Consider the following 22,057-nt stretch of genomic DNA (forward strand, 5'->3'; position numbering starts at 1 on the left):
CCCCTTCATGTTAGACAACAAGTCCCACCCCCTTCATGTTGGACAACACGTCCCCCCCCTTCATGTTGGACAACACGTCCTACCCCCTTCATGTTAGACAACACATCCCACCCCCTTCATGTTGTCCAACAAACAGTTGTCCGTTCGTCTCATTTCGATATGATAACCTACAACATCACACTGGCGACGAGGATAAATATGGAACAATAAAGTCCGGAAAAGAAGAGGAATATAAAGCGTTTCCTAACTGCGGGAGTTTAGCTAGCTTCACAGTTAGCATAGCCAGCATTCCGAGGACTGAGTGGCCAACGCTGCACTCGTCATGTCGCTCGCGCACACTCCTGCACTCCATGCATTTGACTCAGAAAAGGATCCAAGCTCGGTGGGACCGCGTTGGACCAAATGGGTGCAGAGGTTTGAAAACTACACTACTGCGGTCAACATCACCGGCGATGCTAGGCTAAAGGCACTGCTGCTGCACCTAGCAGGAGAGCGCGTGCATGATATCTACGACACGCTCGCAGATGAGGGAGACAAATATGCTGACGTAAAAGCAAGGCTCGAAACGTACTTCACCCCCAAGAAGAACACTCAGTATCAAGTTTATATGTTCAGAAAGGCAGTGCAACTGCCAGGCGAAAATCTAGACACATAATGCACTAGACTACGCATGCTTGCAAAGAACTGTGAGTTTGCAGACACTGACAAAGAGATCAAAGCACAGCTGATTCAAAGCTGCACTTCAACCAGGCTGCGTCGACGCGCGCTGAGAGAGCCTGACAAGGGCTTAGATGACCTTCTCGACCATGGCAGGTCACTAGAACTGTCCGAGCAGCAAGCAGCGGGCATGGAACAGACAGATACTGCATCAGTGAATGTGATCCAGCAGAATTGGCGGCCCAGCCAATACACTGGGAGAGGCAAGCCCAGCAATAACTGCAGGAACTGTGGAGGACAATATCCACATGAAGGAGACTGCCCAGCACGGGGCAAGGACTGCAAAGCATGCGGTAGGATGAATCACTTTGCTCGACAATGCAGATCTAGGCAACAACAACCAACCAGAGGGCGTGAGCCAAAAGACGAAGAGAGAGAGAAAGGTAAACAACACAGACGCAAAGTGTACAATGTGACCAGCACCGAGCAAAATGGTGGCTACAACTCGTCTAGCAGCGATGAGAAATATGTGTTTATAATAAACAGCAACAGTGGCAATATGCAGCCACAGACATGCAACAAGCTCAACGGTACCAAGATATCAGCACTCATAGACTCTGGAGCTGCAGTGAATATTATCAGTGAGTCCGTCTTCAACACAAGACTCCACGCCCGCAGCTCACCACAGTCAGATATATCCTTATGGCTGCACCAACCCACTGCCCATAGCTGGAGCATTCAACTGTGATATAGAGGCAGGGAACAAAAAGACTAAGGGTGTGTTCTACGTGCTGGAGGGTGATGGCTGCTCCCTGTTAAGCTACAAAACGGCCGATGAGCTTGGCCTGATCAAAATAGTCAAGAGCGTCTCATCCACAAGCGGCCGAACAGTGGCAGACGAGCTGGTGGACAGTTATCCAGAGCTCTTCCAGGGAATAGGCAAACTAAAAGATTTTCAAGTCAAGCTACACATCAACAAAGACGTGCAGCCTACCTGTCAGCCACACAGGCGGGTGCCGTTTCACATCCGAAAAAAAGTCGAAGACGAACTGCTGAAACTCGAGAATGATGACATCATAGAGACAGTCACAGGCCCTACGCCATGGGTCTCCCCAATTGTGACGCCTCCCAAACCAAAAGACCCGGATAAAGTGAGGATCTGCGTCGACATGAGACAAGCCAACACCGCCATACAGCGCGAACGCCACATCACACCCACCATGGACGATGTCATCCATGAGCTCAACGGAGCAACGGTCTTCTCCAAGCTGGACCTGACTGCCGGGTATCATCAGTTAGAGCTCCATCCGGCCAGCAGATACATCACGACCTTCACCACACACCAAGGTCTGAGGCGATACAAACGCCTAAACTTTGGAATATCGTCTGCCGCGGAGGTGTTCCAGAATGCAATATGCCAGACATTGCAAGGGATCAGCGGTGTCAAGAACCTGAGTGACGACATCATCATCCACGGCATGACACAGGCTGAGCAAGACAACACCCTCAGAGCGGTGTTCCAGAGACTGAAAGAGAGAGGTCTCACACTCAATCGCAAAAAGTGTGAGTTTGATAAATCCAGCCTCGAATTCTTCGGGTTCATCTTTTCAGCAGACGGAATCTCAGCTGACCCCAAAAAGGTCGCCGCCATCAAGCAAGCCAGCGACCCACAGGACCCGACAGAGGTCAGAAGCCTACTCGGCATGGCAAACTACTGTGCACGGTTCATACCAGACTTTGCCACCATCTCCGCTCCATTACGCAAGCTCACCAAAAAAGACACACAATGGAGCTGGGGCCCGGAGCACGCTGCTGCGCTACAGACAATCAAAGACAGCCTCACCATTGACACAGTCATGGCGTACTTCGATCCAGCTAAGGACACAGAGCTGATCGTGGACGCCAGCCCAGTCGGCCTAGGCGCCATTCTTTATCAATCTGACAGAAAAGGGGAGAGGCACACCATAGTATGCCAGCCGTGCTCTGAGTGACGTGGAAAGACGCTACTCACAGACCGAACGGGAAGCACTGGCCATCGTGTGGAGTTGTGAACATTTCCACTTATATATCTACGGAAACCCCTTCACCTTGGTCACAGACCACAAAGCCCTTGAAGTGATCTGGAATAACCCCAAATCAAAACCACCGGCGAGAATCGAGAGATGGGGACTGTGACTCCAGCCCTACAACTTTCGCGTGGAGTACCGGAAAGGCGCAGAGAACCCCGCCGACTACATGTCACGTCACTCCATCAAGACACCAACAGGAGAATCTACAAGAGCAGGGAAGGTAGCAGAAGAATATGTCAACTTCATCGCCCACCATGCTACACCCAAAGCAATGACCCTCGCCGAGATCAGAGAAGAAACACCCAAAGACCCGATATTACAGGAGGTCACTTCCTACATCAGACACAACACGTGGCACAGGATCACCGACAACACACAGCATGCTGCTACTCTGAAGAAATTCATCCGAGTCAGCGAAGAGCTGAGCATGCTGCCCAGCAACGACATCGTCCTCAGAGGCACGAGGATCATCATCCCAGCATCCCTTGAACACAGAGTGCTACAGTTAGCCCATGAAGGACATCAGGGCATTGTTAAAACAAAGACACTTCTCAGGTCAAAGGTATGGTTCCCCGACATCGATCAGAAAGCAGAACAAACTGTAAAGAACTGTTTAGCATGTCAAGCAAACACACCCATAGCCCAGTCAGAGCCCCTGAGAATGTCAGATCTACCAGAAGCCCCTTGGCTTAATATCAGTGCGGATTTCTATGGCCCCCTCCCTACGGGAGAGTATCTCTTAGTTATTATAGACGAGTACTCACGCTACCCTATAGTTGAGATAATAAGGTCTACTTCAGCTAACACAGTTATCCCAGTGTTTGACAAAGTGTTTTCCATGTTTGGTATACCCCGAGTGGTCAAAACAGATAATGGTCCACCATTTAACAGTGAACAGTTTTCCAAGTTTGCTGACTGCCTAGGTTTCCATCATCGGAAGATAACACCCCTCTGGCCTCAGGCCAACGCGACAGCAGAGCGTTTCATGCGCACACTCGGGAAAGCCATCCGAGTGTCAGAGACTGTGAACATTCCGTGGAAGCAGACACTCAACACATTCCTCCGTGAGTATCGCTCTACACCTCACAGCACCACTGGAGCATCCCCAGCCGACCTAATGCTGCGGTACAAGATGCACACAAAAGTCCCCACACTCACCTCAACCATCGAAAAGAACGTTGACCACACAATCAGAGACAAAGACAACACAGCTAAGGCCAAGATGAAGCGCAACTCAGACGCACGCCGTCACGCCAAACCACGCCCCCTCATTCCTGGTGACGCAGTGCTTCACAAACAACCAAAACACAACAAGCTTACAACACCATACAACAGTAAGCCACATACTGTTTCAAAAGTGAAAGGCTCAATGGTCACTGCGACCAGAGATGGACATTCCTCGCAATTCATCCTTTTTCAAGAGAGTGAATCCAGAGATACAGGACATTACATCAGATCCCGACGAAGATGATGACGGTGACGCTGTCACTGGTGCCTCACCAAGGCCACAAAGGTACCTACAGGACATTCCATCAGATCCCGACGAAGATGATGACGGTGACGCTGTCACTGGTGCCTCACCAAGGCCACAAAGGTACCCCTCCAGAACCAGACGACAGCGCCCTCCGTACCTAAGGGACTATGTGTGAGATGTTGGTCAAAGGCAATATGACAACATAGCTCATATTACTGTCAGTGAACATGACAGCTCGTTCTAATGACTGTTCGTACCGAGTACACTTGCACTTGTAATGCAGAGAATGTTATGCAAATTACTGTGAATGTTATAGCACAGGGTTGATATATTTATTTGATATTTGAAACATGTTGAATACCAGGGTATATGAGACATTTGAAACCAGAAGAATGTTTACTGTTTGGTACTGTGTGAAATGTTATTTTGTTTACTAGAAGCCACAAGTAAATGGTATCTGGCCTCGTCTGTTTACAATGCATAAGTTCATGTATGCCTATTCAGAAATGTTGTGATGTTAGGCGTCTAAAAAAAGAAGAGAGTGATGTAGTGTTTGCGACACTGCCGTATATTGGTTGGTCATGACGTAGTACGGAAACGAGTCAGACGTGCATCGGAGATCCCGTGGATAAACCTGAGTTCATGCAAACAGTTGTCCGTTCGTCTCATTTCAATATGATAACCTACAACATCACACTCGCCTAATAACGAAGCTGTGACCTCTTACTTGCTCGGAGCTTTGTCCGCAAGTCCGGATTTCTATGACGCTGATAGTGACGCCATTGTGTGTAAGTAACTTTTACTGTTTTCTTCTTCCTTGTTTTAATTTTACTGTGACTTAAGTTTTCTTATTCATACCACTCATTTAATTGTTTTCCAGCTGCCTGTAAGACGTACTATGAAACGGTACGTAGGAGCTTCAGACACACACAGCCTGATCTCACATCGCAGGCGGAAGCTGTGAAGAGGTCAGCTCGGAGTCGTTCCAGGAGAAAGAGGGTAAGACTTATTAGATTTATTAGATCCGTTTTTGGTCAATGTGACCAAACCTACCTAAACCTATTTTTCAGGTGCATTAATAGATGTGTTGTGTCCATGCGCAGTGCATCGTGCAGTACTGGTTGTCTTTATTGATTGTTTTACAGCTGCTGGAAGCGAGACGGAGTGTGCTTGCTGGCGATGAGGTGGACCGTTGGAAGTGCGCCACCACAGACATGATGTCTGATGAGGAGGACGGCGTCGTTGGCGGGGTGTCTGGATGGATTGTGTGACCTCCATCCTCTCGTAGCCAGGAGCTCACCAAGCTCTGTGCGACTCTACAGTCGCGATTAGAGAAGACTCCCAAGTACAGGGCCACGCACCGCAGGCGGCTGTAAAATTGACCAAATTCGGACAGAATGTCGCCAGTTCATTTGTTTGTTGTGTGGGCAAATTTGTACAGTTGTGTGTTGTGTTGTCAATAAAGCTCTTTCTTTGAATACTTCCTCCTGGCAATTTTTCCTTTCCTCAATAAATTAATTCATATTTATATTTATAAATATATAAATAAATAAAAATAAATATATGTGTGTATATATATATGTATAAATATACATATATATATATATATGTGTATATATATATATATATATATATATGTATATATATATAGTGATAGATCTGCTAACCAATCACTAGTGATTATTCTTGTTTAAAAGACCCAGTGTGACCAATAGTAACACATCTGCCAACGGGGGTGGGGTTTACATTTATAATGACTCATCAGGTTGACCAATAGTGACAGATCTGCCAACGTGGGTTGGCTTTACATTTATAATAACCAGATCTGCCAACCAATCACGAGCGATTATACTTGTTTAAAACTAGTGGTTTCATCCATCATGAGTGAGGATATTCAAGCCATCTCTGGCCAGGCGCGGTTTCGCTGCTATTCATATGCTAATTAGAGCCTTCGCTGTGGTTCGTTTTCGACAATTTTCGGCACAGACGAACGCGGCGTTCGCAGCCTGTAAATTGTCGTTAACTCCCGAAAATTAGGGAGATTTCCGGGCGTTTACAGGGACGAAAATCCGACTTTTCATGCAGTGTAGGTGCGAAGTGCAACATCACACAACTGGTGCCCTATTGGCTGACAACCACAGGTTCCCCGTGAGGTATAAAATCCGGCGCCGCCTTAAGAACTTGCTCTTCCATCGCAACACGACGTTGCAACAGGAGGTAGACTCCTCCACCGCAGCACACCGCTGCAACAGGAGATTAACTTTTAACGTCTGCAGCGTTTTCCTTTGTCTTAGGCCGCAGTCTTTTCCCAAACTCGCTGGACGAGCGACAGACTGTTTTCCCCCGTTTTCCGCGACTCGCCTTTTTCTTTTTTTTTATGATTACGGATCCTGAGAAGATCGCTGCACGCGCGATTCTTTGTTTACCTGCAGAAGAGAAACACAAGCGGTTTCTTTATTTCAGCGACCAGCCGGAAGCATAACTTCTACGCCCCGCTCCTGTCTGAAGTCAGCTGACTAAATCGCCAAGCTGTGCGATACTATTTGCCCGCGGAAGGAAGAAACACAAACTGTTTACCTTATTCGAGTTTGATCAACGAGAGGGATAACGCCCCACTCTCGTCTGGACTCAGCCGACTCACGTCCCCCGCTGCCGCCGGGGACTCACAAACTACCGTTGCCGCCGCCGCCATCGCCAGGAATGGACTCACAGGCTACATCAACACCATAAGAGGCTATCTATCTGGGCAGATATATAAGTTTGATAGTGTAGGATATGTTTGTAATTCTTGTTAACGTGTTTTAAGTTTTGATCATGGACCACCGAGTCCGTTGCTTTCTGTGTTGTTGTATTTGAATGCTGATTGTGCACCCACGCCGCTGGGTTTCATTTCGGTAACAGTGTGTGTCTAACCTTGGACACACTCACGAGCTCAGTAAGTGATCTTCCATCAGTTAAAGGACCGGGGTCCCGCCGAACAAACGCCAGTTCATTCACGAGCTCCCGTGTGATGGTAATAGCTTACTGATTCTTTGTGCATTACGCTCGCATTCTCTCTCTCTTTGTTCTGGCTAAGACACATGTGCACACACATGCACCGCCCCTGAACGCTGTGGGAAATAGCTCCATCTGGTGGCTGTACCCGGCCATCTCTCTCTCTCTCGCTATTCTATCGGACGTCAGCGGCTCCCCCCCTGAACGCTGTGAGGAATAGCTCCATCTGGTGGTCGCGCCCGGCCATCTCTCTCTCTCTCTCTCTCTCTCTCTCTCTCTCTCTCTCTCTCTCTCTCTCTCTCTCTCTCTCTCTCCACACACGCACGCACACACACACGCAAACACACACTCCACGTGTGTCTCTTCCTTTGTTTAGCTTAGCTTTGTGTGTTAGGTAATTAGGTAATAAGGCTTTGTTAATTGCAGTGTTATTGATTGTGATCATTATTACTGATCTTATTATATTATAACTAGCGGTCTCTTGTGCTTGTTGTGTATATGTCACTGGATAACAGCAGGTTGTGAAGGCTAGTGCTTGAATTTCACGCCTTTTTAATTGTTCGATTGTTTTTATACTTCTATGCCAATGATCACGATGATTGGCATGTGAGTGTAAAACCTTTATATTGAGACTGAATACAGTTTTAGGTTATCTTTTCAGGTTATATTCATGATTATATCATAATAATATATTAAATATAATTATTAACATCGATAATCATATTGACATTAATAATAAGCTGTTGATAACCAAATCTGCTCCTGCTACTACCCCAACATATATATATATATTTATATAAATATGCATTTGCATGTGTTTTGGTTGGTTTACCTCCAGATAGTCAAATTCACATTGGCTGTGAGTCTCCACGTCAAAGCTGTTAAAGAAGAAGGAGATGTAGCTGTTCTGTGGTGACTTCAGGATGATGGTACAGTCCACACTGTGGGGGTAGACATTAGGCCAGCCCGGACTCTTCAGGTAGCCAAATTCCTGTTCATAGTTCCGGTTGCAGCCTGAAAGTAAGCAACAGTCAGAGCAAGTTCACTACCCATCCTACACTTTTCATCAAGACATTTCCTCTATGAAAACTGTCACACTGTGTTGTGTGGATTATCCAGAGACACTGACAACTGAAATGTTGACCTTTGTCAAATTAACTTTCATTCACCTCCACTGTATTGAAATGGAGGCAAAAAGGGAGATTTCTCATAATCTGTAAAAATGTCGGAAAAAGGTTTTTGTCTTTCTACAAAATAGATAGCAATGATATAACAATATTTAGCTGCATAGTAATGCAATTCGTACATTAACATTTATTATTGTGTTATCATTTTCATAAATTAATAAAGTCTCAGTTAGTGAAGCAGCTGACTGGCGGGTGTCAGCCTTTTACTGTTACATATGGGCAACGTTTTCCATAGATTAAAGTAAAGTTATGTCTTTTTTAAGTGATGTACACACATTTGAAGCCATACATTGCTTAAAGAAGTAGTAATGCTTCTACTTGTGCAGGATATTTGGTTTTGTTTCTTGTCTCACCACAGGTTTACTACAGGTACATACTGGCTATCTGATAGGTGAACCTCAGGCCATTTCCTGTCATCAAGGCGTCAGATTTGAAGTGCAAGAAGACTGTTCTGCCGTAGCTGTAGAAGTCTGGTGGATGGTCATCTGATGCACAGAATTTATGTGACTGTCCATAGTCTCCCTGGAAATACAAGAATCACCTCATTCAGAGTAAATACTACAATAATATACCTGTGCAGGAGGTTTTTATTGATAAAGATTGAGAGTGCTTCCAAACCAAACTTGTTCAAAAGAACTCTGGCCTGTTTTTTTTGTCAGATCCTGTAGATCAGGCTAACCAGATGGTGCTATTTATTTGTGGTGTGAAAGCTAAGCAGTCCAACTACAGGGTTTTGTGATAGTATTTTGTGATTTATTTCAACACATTTCAAAAGCTGATTTACTATTAAATCTACTGTATGTGCTCATGGGGAACTGTAAAGGAATACACAATCGTTTTGCACATAAATATTTATATGCACAAAGATCATCCGGTAACCGTGGCATGTCAGCAAATGAGTGTTGGGACTTCCATCAGAGAGCGAAGAGGACTTTAAACTGAGATGTGTTTACTGCATCTATCCAGTGACTAAAATGTAGCAACACATATCTATAGCTATAATATTATAGTACAAGGGACTTATTTTTCTTGCCCCATTCTGACCGTTCATCATTATGTATAACATAAACTACGTTTATGGGCACACTTATATTGCACTATTATTCCAAATGGTATGCACCAGATTTACAGCTGAGGCCTGTAGAGCAGGTTTCCACCTGACCCTGAACAGCGGCTGCAGTACATCCGCCGATCCCAAACTGCTTGGCGATCGCTGCCTCAATCTGTCTCTGCATCTTTATAGTCTTCAGACTGTTTGTCATACAGCGTCTTGCTTTGAGCGACAAGGTGGATAAGCTTCTCTGTAGATATTTTGGATGTTTGGAGCTCTACGGTGGCTCCAAGTGGTTAAACAACTCTCAAAACGTTTTGACAGATGCGAAAAACTTGTAGTCGGTGTGCAAACGTGATTGACATAACCTGAGGTTGTAATTATTTTTGCGACAATTTCTGATGAAAAAAAAAAAACGACTCAGTGTGCGGTTTCAATAAGTTTATATGCGACAGTGGGGCATTGATGTGTGTGCAGCGTTGTGCTAGACAGAGAATGAATGGAGAGGCGGTTTTAACTTTACAGCAGTCAAAACATGGGAGCATTTGGTATCTGAATGTGCCTAAGCAACCATACTGTATCAAATGTTTCTCTGCAGATATTTGTATTAAACTATATTCTCACGTAAGGACAACTGAGGCTCTACATGTTTTTCTTACACTCATCATCACTGTCAAGGAAATACGGTAGCTACTTTTTTACATGAGGTATTTAGGGATGGTCCTCAGTCATCCATATTTTAAAGACATTTTATCACTCACCATAGGCCAGTCCTTTATCTCGAGATAGTTTGTGGAGCAGCTCTGGCTGGGCTGGAGGACAAAGGTCTGGACTGACACCTGGATGGATTCCTGGGCCGGAGCATCCAACACCCAGCGGCAGGAGATGTAATGAGGATAGGCATTGGGGAAGGAAGGTGAGGCCTGGGTCTGGATGGTAGTGGTTGCATTCAGAATCCCACCGCAGACCACTGAGGGAAGGCAGACACATTGAAAGGTTTGGAAAATGCACGAATGCACACTTTTCCAGTTTGAAAACTCATGAAACTTTGTACAACATGGTACATTCAGATGTCTGATATGGGAATTGAGCTTGTGTGACAAATTGGCTCTATAGTGCCCTCTAATAGTTTCCTGTCACAAATTCCACCTAGACCTAGGTTGTTTGTTATCTGGGTTTGTTTACAGTATCGATGTCACTAACTCTCCTGTAATTTCAGATCCAGCCACTCCCTCTTGCCATGCAATCAGCTCGTTCCCCTGACCTGGTTTCCCCGCCAGACATTTCTGTGTTTGTGCTTTGTCTTTACTGTGTACTGTCAGAGTAACCTACATGTGAAGCATGACTGGATTACCGGCCAATGAGCCAGGTGCAAATGAATGTTTGAACACAGTCATTTCTGGGGTTAAGTAAGCAAGATGGTGTTTATAGCTATGGTCTACGATATGAAAGGTTTGAAAAAAGCATTCCCCACACACACCCCTCCTCTCTGTGCTCCTTAATCCCTCCCCTCCAAGCTCGTATCGTCCTCCCCTCGGAGCCTCCCACGAAGCACACACCCCCTCCAGGCTAACGTCTCCGTTGAACAAATAAACAATACTGCAGAGACAGAAATAGTCTCGACACCAGGGCTCTCAAACACACGCATTTCAACCTGTTCACACGCTCACACACCACATCTAGTATTTCTCATGCAGACAAATTACCGGGATAATTTAAAAAAATGTTTAACTTATTTTATGAAAATAGTTCACCAAAATGTGTTGCTGAAGACATTTTATGCAAAAAATAAGCTATGCAGTTGCTGAATCTGTCTTTATTTTAGATCGACAACGGTCAGTTTAAAAGATTTTCGAGAGCTTGCGTGAGGGGGCGCCCCATCTCTCGAAACTCACCACGACGCGAAGGCATTGGACGGCTTCTTACATAGACAATGAATGGGAACATCCCCCTCCGGGTAAAAACTCAGACAGGACGCCGTTTAGTTTCCCAGTGTGTTTGGGACTTCCACAACATGTACAAAGCAGTAATAGTGTTTATTACGGCCATGAATGATGACACATTATCAGTGTAAATGCAGTAGGTGGCGGTCGGATTTCTCTCTCACCCCGACTGCAGTAGGTCCCCAATCCCAAACTGGGATCCCACCCCCCAGCCCTGCCCCGCTGATGCCGCAGCCTCAGCCAAAATCTCACTCTGAACTCAGTTAAAAACTAGAGAGCCCTGCTCCATACCTGAACCGCTCAGGGCAACAAGCGTCTTGTCCGCTCGTAGTTTCAAATGCGGAAGTGGGTCAGGACGAGGCGTGAGCAGGAGCAGGAGAGTGAGCGAGGATTGGATCGGAAAATTGATCCAATAGTAGCCATGCGGACCGGATGGATCAATCAATCTATTGGATCAATTATGGCTTAATTGACAAATCTTTCAAATCGTAGACCAGAGCTTTAAACCTTTAAACCTTGTTTTTGTCGCAAGTCTAGTATAGTGGAGTAAAGTAGAAAGTGTCTTACATGGCACCACTCTGTAGGTAGCATTGAAGCCTCTTTTCTGTACTGAGCCATCAGTGACAAAGTGAACAGTCAGGAAGTTTCCACTTGATACAAAAGAAGCAGGGATGAAGTTTCCACAAAACGTCCCAACCAGAGGGTAGTTAATGTTGTCACCATCATACACCTGATAGAGATACACATACATTAAAGACATTAACACAAAATGATGATCAGTTAGTTATTATTAGGTCACCTAGCAACACATGTGAAAGCATAAAGCCCCGATCACACTGAGACATGTTGCAACAGATGCAGCCGCTTAACTTGGGTGCGTCGGTCAATCCTGATGATCCTGTGTGGCGAGGGTGTGTGATCAACTAGGCATTCAAATGTGGATTCAAGCAAATGGGGAGCTCTTCATGTTGCTCTGCTGTTGGATGAGGAGAGTTAAGCCCGCCCCTTGTTTCATTTTATTGGTTGCCTAGGCCAAGTATGACATTGGCGCGACTCCAAACCTGGTGCTGAAAAAATTGGAATTTTTTTTTTTCCACAATATGTTTATTGTCATTTTTCTTAGAACAACCCAACAGTAAACATAACATACAATTTAGGACTACACATAATCACATTACCCAGACACACATACTCTCGCACATACACACACACCCTCATCCCCTTGCACCTATTTAAAGTAAAATATAAATAAAATAAATTAAGTATTTCCATCATCATTTACAATTTTCTTTCAGGTAGAGCAAACAAACATTTTAAAACATCCTTCCAAAAACCCTGGATCTTTAGACATTCCCATTGACAGTGAAAAAGAGTACCTTTCTCAGTAAAGCATTTAGTACACACATCAGGAATATTAGCAGACAAATGATGAAGCCTGAGGGGGGTTATATACTGTACATCCTCATAAGCCACTTATATTGGAGTAATTTAAACCTTGTATTTATTGTCTGTGTTTGTGCTTTTAATCAAGCGTCATTCCAATTCGTCTCATCCATATCCTCCTTAATATCCAGCTTCCAAGCGTTTAGTTTATCGTGTGCTGATTCAGGATTATTTGCAACCAATATGTTGTAATATCTAGATACATGTCCTTTCCCTCCTAAATTTAAAGTGTAACTTCCTCAAGTTTTGATAAAGGTGGTATACACATTATCTGTTTGGATTTTTTTGACATATAACTTGTTATAAAGTGTTTTTTTTTTATTTGATATCTCAAACACAGCTGATCAAAGGAAAGCAAAACATCACTTTGTAAAGATCCATCATTTTCTGAATGCCTTTCATATACCATGACCTAAATTCCCCATCTCTCTTACCGGGTGTGAACTGTGCATTACCCCAAATAGGTGTGAATTGAGACAGTGCTGGCATGTCACCCACATGCTTATGTGCAGCATACCATATTGGAATTGTATTTCTGAGAAAATGATTTTTTGTGTGCTTTTTGAATGTTTTTATGTCAGAGGAATATAGATACAACTTAATGGTAGATCCTGAACAGACTATGACAAGGACAATGGCAATGGAAGTGTTTGAAAATAGTATAAACATTTAGGTAAAATTTACATTGTTATAAGATTTATTCAATCCATCATGGAGAGAGGCAAATTAGACCATCGATTCAGTACTTCAGTTAAACCATCCACCAGACAGTCATAGTTTGTTGGGATTATTTCACTGAGTTCCAGAGTGATTTTAACACCCGAGTACCTGAAACCTTCAGTAGTTGTCATAAATAGGGTATCTATTATGGGACTATGTCTTTCTTCCTTATTGAGAAACATTAACACTGATTTAGAATTATTAATTTTGTATCTGGATATCCCTCCAAAAGTTTCAATAAATCTCATTAGACTAGGAATACTATTTTTTAAATTTGTCAGGAAAAATATATCATCCGCATATAAAGAGATGCGATCCATGATCTATGGCCGCCATGATCCACCTCCCCAATTGTTATGCCTGATAAACTCTTATGTACTCTTACAGCCATAGCTTGAGGTTCTATTGCTAAGGTAAATAATAGTGGAGATGATGGACAACCCTGGCGAGTGGATCTCTGTAGACTAATGGGTTTTGAGATGGTATTATTGGTTAGAATCTCAACGGTTGGGTTTGTATATAGCAGTTGGAGCCATTTTAGAAACGTTTTCCCTAACCCAAATCTTGCTAACCTTAAAGAATCTGGGAATGTTCCTTTCATAAACGACTCTTCATACATGTCCAGAAGCAGCCTTAATAGCTGTCTTTTAAATTTTTTGTAAAACTCTATTGCTAACCCATCTGGTCCGGGTGCCTTACCGCTACTTATGTCTCCTATAGCTTCATCAAGTTATTTTTTTGTTAATGGACCATCTAGTGTTATTTTCTCGTCCTCTGATATAGTCGGAAATTGCAACTGGTCAAGAAATGTCTTCTGAGCTTCTCTATTTTCTGTACATTCAGATTTGTATAACAATTTATAAAATTCTCTAATTGTTATTTATCTCTATGGGATTCATAGTTAAGTTGCCAGAGTTTGATTTTATACTATTTATGGTTCTTTCAGCTTGCATTTTCTTTATCCTCCATGCCAATAATTTACCTGCCTTTTCCCCTTGGTCGTAATATGTTTGTTTAATCCACATTAGACTTTCAGCAACTTTATCAGTCGTTAACTTATCATAACTAGCTCTCATAACAGATATGTTATGTAATTTTACAGGGTCATTATCATTATAAAATTCAGTTTCAGCTTTTTTGATTTGGTTTTCAAGTGAAATGTAATTCTTGGTTGTAGCGCTTGGTCTTAGACCTCTTGTAGCTGATCATTTCTCCCCTAATGTAGGCTTTAAATGCTTCCCACCTAATGCTGGTCGTAGTTTCATTTGTATTTGTTTCAAAACATTTATCAATGCAACTTTCCACAAATTTAACGAAGGATGGGTCCTGTAGCAGATAAACCTGTAGCCTCCATCTTGAGCAGTGCTAGAACTTACCTAAATTAAATCTCCATAGACACAGATACGTGATCACTAATTACTATACTATTGTATCAGCTATTCTTGACATTGGACATCAATTCCTTAGAGATTAGGAAGTAATCAATGCGCGAGTGTGTTTTATATAAGCTTGAATAGGAAGAATATTCCCTCTTATTTAAGTTCTGTGATCTCCAAATTTCAACTAATCTTAGATCTTCCATATAGTTAATTAGTGTTTTTCTAGTCTGTGTATGAGTCATATCAATTTGTGTGGATCTTTCTAACACTGGGTCGAGGGCACAGTTGAAATCTCACCCAAAAATATAAAGTCCCTGTAAGGCAGACACAGTGAGAAATAGCTTTTCAAAAAATGATGGATTGTCTTCATTAGGACCGTATACATTTATAAGATTTATTTTTTGTGACATAATATTACCTTGTACTATAATATACCTTCCAGATGGATCTTGGGTAGTGTTTATGATTTGAAATGGAATTGATTTGTGTATAAGAATAACTACGCCTCTTGCATACCGTAAATCCTCTAATATAGGCCCGGGCCTTTATTTACTCAAGCACATCGCGGCCTAGGCCTTTATTGGAAGGAGGCCAGAATTAGAGACAGGCCCCTATTTCTATTTGAGCAAAACAGACTACCAGTAGAATGAATAAAACGAGATTTTGTGTCTTTTTGAACCTATAAAATACTAGGTTCATTTATAAAAAAAAAATTATTATTATTTATTAAAGTCTCCTCTTTGGCTCCGCAGCTGCCATATAACGGTAAACAACGTTTACCGCTTGCCAATATTGCACGCTTGGTGGGCTGCCACTAGGAGGATGATTGACAGGCGCTCTCCTTCATACAATCACGCGCATACTGTCTGTTATTTTACGACAATAGTGCACCGAAATGTGTTTCTGAAAACATTTTATGCGAGAAATAAGCTATGCAGTTCCTGAATCTGTCTTTATTTTAGATCGACAACGGTCAGTTTAAAGTCCCCCTACACTCAAAAATGTGTTTTTCTTATTTTTCTGTCCTCTAAAATGTCTGACGCTGACTATAGTGACTTGTATCTGAGCAGATTTTGTCACTAGAGAGGTGTTTCCACATTCCTCTCCTGAAGGAGGAGATTTCTGTGCACCTCTGTGAAATTTGAAATTCAAATGAATCCTGGCAAGCGAGATTATGTACGTCTCTAGTACACCCAACCAATCATTGTCGTTCCCCGAGGCATGCTCGTGTGCGCCCGCTGTGGCCAGGGGTGCTCCGTTCCCCGCCAGCCGCACCGCGGGCGTAACGCGTTTTGCACCTTCTAGTCCGGGCCTCGTCGGTTCATAGTACCCCGGCTGAATCTCGCTGATGTTTCCGCTAGCCATCTTGTTGTCGTTCGTCCACCGGTCAAATAGAAGCGCGAGCATGAGCGCAAGCAGCTGTGGTGGTCAGGGTGCGCGGCCTGTGGTATTTGCATATCATGAATATTCAGTGTCTCAGAATTCCTCCATGAGGAGAGAGCAGTGGATGTCCTTAGAGCCCAATTTCAGAGGTTTTTTTTACTTTTTATTTGGGGAAACAATGTGAAACAAAATATTAGGCATTGCAGATTTTTTTATACTTAAAAACATGCCTGGAGGGGGTCTTTAAAAGATTTTCGAGAGCTTGCAGGAGGCGGTGACGCCCTGTCTCTCGACACTCGCCGTGAGTCAAATGCATTGCAGGGCTTCTTCCTCTAATATAGCTTCAGCCAAAATCTCCGAGACGCGAAGGCATTGCACGGCTGACAATGTACGGGAAGCGTGGAAATAACGCTGCCTGTGGACACTTTCCCCGGCCTCCATTAGAGACCGGACGTTATTTACCTGCGCCGACAGCGAGACCGGCCATTGTTAGAGACCGGTCAGTAATAGGATACAGGCCAGTATTAGAGGATTTACAGTAAGTACTGTGGAAAGCCTGAAATACCTGACCTGGCCATCTTTTACTCAAGGAGTGTATGTCTGAAGTAATCATATGTGTCTCTTGTAGAAAGACTATTTTTGAGTTGAGATTTTTTATCCTGTTTAGTACTTTTTTCAGTTTGGCCAATTTTCTCATTCCCCTTACATTCCAGCTTGTAATTTGAATGTCTAAAATATTCTTCTGTTTTGATTTATCCAAAAATACTATCTCAGCCTAATATAAATTTTAGAAGCTGTAAAAACAAATAAATAGAAGTGGTGTAAGTACAACCTCTCCCTTCCACATATATCCATCCATCCACCCACCCACACACACACACACACATACACACACAGAGACAAACTCCTACACATACGACTACAACATTTCGAACAGACCCACCCTCGAACCAAGTATTTCTACTACTGAATAGCATACCCTCACTTTTAGTTCGGTAATTGGAAACGTTGATCCACAGTATTTGGGGAGCAACTAGTCAGCGTGACCAAAAACTAACCCTAACAAAACAATCAGTGCCATCTACCACGCACTTTACATTGCAATGTATGTACATCCCTTTCAGAGTATAAAACTATACAACTTGGCCATATTAAAGTAATGTCCTCACATTTGATAATCATCAGTTGCAAGATATGTAAATAAAATCTACCCAATCCTAATAGATTTGGTTCTGAAGAAACAGTATTAAGTAATAATGCAAAAATAAAAAATAAAATAAAAGACCTATATCTTCATAACTTGAGTCACAGTGACAAAAGCTTACTTCAAAATGGCTGGACCTTTACAGCTATTGCCCACGACTAATCAGCTGTTTCTTCTGTTGGAGTTCAGTTCACTGTGGTGGCTTGGCTGTGGGATACTTTTGTAGAATTTTCAGCTTCCTGTGGCGTTGAGAAAAGATTAATCTTGCCGTTGTACAGCACTTGGAGTTTGCAGGGGTTGTGTTGAAATCCCAGGAAGGCGTTGATATCAACAAACAGCTTTGTTATCGGGTTGAACCCCCGTCGGATCTGCACTGTTTCTGCAGAGAGATCCTGCACGAACGTTATCTTCACCCCATCGTGTGTGATGTCTCCCTGCCTATATTTGCAGTAAACAAACTCCTTCTCCTGAAACTTCAAAAAACGGATGAGGATGGCTCTGTTCTGGTTGGGCTTCCCCGACGCTAACGTACGATGAACACGCTCCAATGTGAATGATCTGTCAAGGTCCGTCACCAGCCATTGTGTCAACTTGATGTTAATGAAGTTCAAGAGTGTCTGATGACCCTCGGCCCCTTCTCGTATACCAAACAGACGTAAATTCTTCCTCCTGCCACGGTTCTCTAAATCGTCTGTCTTAGACTCAAGATAGGCGATTCGCTTGGTGGCTGACTCAAGTGCCGTTTCGGCTTTTCCAAGTGCACTTTCTGCATCATGTACCGGTATGCGGCGTTCAGCTTATTTGATGTGTGTTGTATTAGAGGAAACATCTTGCTTTACCTCAGACACATTGCACTCCAACACCGCCATTGATTTTGCCATGCCAGTCAAGCGGGTGTCAATATTGTCCAACTTTGTTCCGATGTCTGCCCGGAGCGACTTCAGCTCACTTAACACTTCAGCTATGTTAGCCATATTAGCATTAGCTTCCAGGTTGCTCTGGGCTTGGCGGAGTTGCTTTGCCAGTTGCCGTACTAGTCTTGCGTGTTCGGGTAAAAATATCACACTGTTTGGCTGCAGTTGCTTTGGATATATCAGCGCTGAGTTTTTAGCGAAAATAGTAGCCAGTTAATTAAGGGTTTTTAGGGAAATGGTGCATGGTTGCACGGAGCCTCCTCACTATGCTGCCATCTTGGTCTTCACGTGTCCTCGCCAGTTCAGAATATTTTAACTTTTATGAGCGTCTACAAAACCGTGAAAAAAACACATTTTTGACACATTTTTAGTGACATCTCTCAGTGTGATCGTCCCCTCGGGCAGTATCTGCAATCAGTCACGCCAATGACTCATCTCTTATTCAGAATTGTTCAGTTGGTGTAATGGCTTGTGAACTGCTGCAACAACATGACACATCACACAGTGATTATGTTCTAATGCAGGGGTGTCCAACCCTGGTCCTGGAGAGCCCCTGTCCTGCATGTTTTAGGTTTCTCCCTGCTCTTACACACCTGATTCTAATGATGCGCTCGTTATCAAGCAACTGAAGCTTGTCACAGGTTTTAACATCATTCGAATCAGGTGTGTTAGAGTAGGGAGAAACCTAAAACATGCAGGACAGGGGATCTCCAGGACCAGGGTTGGATACCCCTGTTCTAATGAAAGAAAAGTAATATCTGCTGTAAATATTTAATGGCTGAGGGTTGTTTACTTTGACAAAGTCATAGCGGCAAGTCGAGGAGGTCTCAAGGTCAAAGGTGTTGAAGGTCAGGTTGATAGCCCTGTTGACTGGCATCTCAATGGTCCACAGACAGTCCATTCTTGGTTCATAGCGCCCATCCAGGTTTGGATCTGGAGAACCAAACATGCCCATGGGCATAGACAGGAAGCCACCACATCCCTGTGCAGGACCTGCAGGCATGTCACAAACAAACACTCCTTCAAATCTAGAATGTGTTATAACATAGAAATTGCAGACTATGTGAACAAAAAAAAAGAAGCATTAATGCGCAATATATCTGTGGAATAATAGTCAACATGTACATGTACTCAACATCCTCCAGAGAGTGGATATCTGGAGCACAATAATCAACAGTTGAGAACTAACCTTAAGCATTTTATTTTGAAAATATTTACTCCAATATTTGCAGTGATGAGACTTCCCATTATGTATGATAATTTTGACTGGGTTTCTGGGGTATCCACACATAATGACAAAATTATGCAATTTTGGAAAAACAACATATATTTTCATATCAACATTCGCTGCAGAACCTCAAGTATACTCCAAGAACTTCGGGGCTCCTCTCAACTCAGAAGATCCTCAATGTTCTTAGAGGTGCCTGCAAAAACTTGAACTGCCAGAGAAAGTTTGCAAATCCATAACTATATTTTCATTATTAATAATTGGATAACTAGACTACACTAGATGTCTGGCTGGCAGTGCTGTAGCTAATTTCATCTGCATTTAATTCAATGCCAATATAAGGCAGAGGTCTCCTTCACTAGAATGAATTGGTCGAATTGGTCAGCTTGGATATAGTGCTACAGGCTCTCTGCAAATGACACTTGACAAAGAAAACAGCTCCGTGGTACAACCCTCAAACCTGCAAATTAAAGCCAACAAAAAATATTAAGGTAATTTTTAAAAAAATTTCTGAATGCCTAAACTTGCAGTGATTCATGAAACACTATCTCTGAAACCATCAACACTTGTAGCGGATGCATTTACCAAGTGTGTCAAACTGAATGCAAATTCTCTGCTTTACACCTGTACCTGTTTGTAATTTTATAACACACTTGTTGCAAAACTGTCAACACAACTCACTGCTTTACACTCAGTTTGCAATTGAATAACACGTCTAGCAAAACTGTAAACATTGGTCTCTACATTGGTACACTATTTTGTCAATTGCCTTTCCACATTGACACATGTGAAAACAATTTGAGATAATGAGTTCACTTACAAATCAGAACTTGAGCACTATAAATAGGCCACAGTTAAACATTTGGTTTGGACAACAATGGAGGACAATATTGGACAGAGTAAGAGGGGTGAGAATTAGAGGAGGACGAGGAGGTGAAGAAGTAAGTGGAGGGGGAGGCGGACGAGAAGGTGAAGAAGTAAGAGGAGCACGAGGAGGAAGAGGAGGACAAGGACAAGGAGGTGAAGAAGTAAGAGCAGGAGGAGAAGGAAGAGGTGAAGTAGGACGGGGGAAGGAGAGGACAGGGAAGAGGAAGGGGAGTCAGGAACACAATAACTGATGAAATCAGAGCAACTGTGGTTAACCATGTTGTCAACCATGGGATGAGCATGAGGGAGGCTGGGCAATGGGTTCAATCAAATCTGAGCTGCTATACTGTTGCAGGTATCATCCGGATATTTCGAAATGAGAACTGGTAAGTAACTGTAAGTGGTGTAGTCTTACTGGCACAGCAATATGTACTGTACTTTCATAATTAGAAGGATCTATCACTAAAACCATACAAATGTTTTTTACAGAACTGCAAGAAAACCAGTATCTGGTGGAAGGGGTTGACTGTTCACCCCAGAGCAGGAGACCCACATTGTAAATATGGCCATTGCAAATAATTGCATCAGACTCAGAGAACAGCAGGACTACATAATGGCAGATAACACCATGTTCCAAAACGTCAATAGAGTAAGTGTCTCTGCACTATCTCATCTACTGAAACACAATGGAATTAGGATGAAGCAGCTGTACAGCTGTGAAGTCCCTTTTAAAAGAATGTCTGACAGTATAAAACAACTGAGATATGAATATGTTCAGGTGAGCTATACAATCCTATCATTTGTAATGGACCTGGAAGTGTGTGGTGCTACATCATATTGGCTGATCCCTGTCTTTTCGTACTGTGCTAAATTGTTTTGTCTTGTCTCTTTCAGAGAGTCGTGGAGCTAGAAGTAGAAGCAGATGCAGTGCGTCATAAGCCAATGAGTTAACCTTGCATAAACAAGGGGCCGTGGCAGAAATATCATCGGACACCGTGCCATCATCAAGTCACAACGGTGTCCTTCACCATTATGCAATCCCAGGCCTATACAACACTGCACACATAATCACATTTCTGGCGACCCTCCACAACAGAATAATTCCTCATGAGCCAGAGCAGCCCAGGTACTTTATCATCTGGGACAATGTTAGTTTCAACCAGGCTGCTTTGGTCCAATTGTTTCACAGGTCACCCTCTTTTCATCGCACTCAATCTCCCCCCATACTCTCTGTTCTTGAATCCTATTGAAGAATTCTTCTCTGCATGGCGTTGGAAGGTGTATGATCGCCAGCCACACCAACACATAGCCCTTCGACAGGCAATGGAGGAGGCTTGTGGAGACATCGATCAGGGGTCTTAATAAATAATCTTCATAATAATTTCTGACCATGCTTGTGTAGGTTTAGATCTGGTGTCACGCCGGTGAGGTATTGTCTCGTCTTGGTTTTTGTCTTGTCATTTCCTGTTTTATTTTTGAAAATAACTCCCCTCTCGTTTCAGGTCACTTGCCCTTCCTCATGTGTTTCCTGGTCTGATGTCATC

General features: G+C 43.2%; 1 protein-coding gene across 1 annotated transcript in view; it reads right to left on the reverse strand.

The window, feature by feature from the left end:
* Positions 1-22,057, reverse strand: part of cubn (cubilin (intrinsic factor-cobalamin receptor)) — a gene marked incomplete at its 5' end in the record, with an annotated part of 190,573 nt that overhangs the window by 7,641 nt on the left and 160,875 nt on the right. The window contains 5 exons of the mRNA XM_084033641.1: positions 8,027-8,208; positions 8,759-8,903; positions 10,194-10,402; positions 11,943-12,105; positions 19,212-19,411. Of these exons, the coding sequence (XP_083889767.1) occupies positions 8,027-8,208; positions 8,759-8,903; positions 10,194-10,402; positions 11,943-12,105; positions 19,212-19,411 (899 nt within the window). The remainder of the gene's footprint in view (positions 1-8,026; positions 8,209-8,758; positions 8,904-10,193; positions 10,403-11,942; positions 12,106-19,211; positions 19,412-22,057) is intronic.

Source organism: Eutrigla gurnardus, assembly GCF_963514095.1.
Source record: "Eutrigla gurnardus genome assembly, chromosome: 18".
In the NCBI taxonomy this organism is placed as follows: Eukaryota; Metazoa; Chordata; class Actinopteri; order Perciformes; family Triglidae; genus Eutrigla; species Eutrigla gurnardus.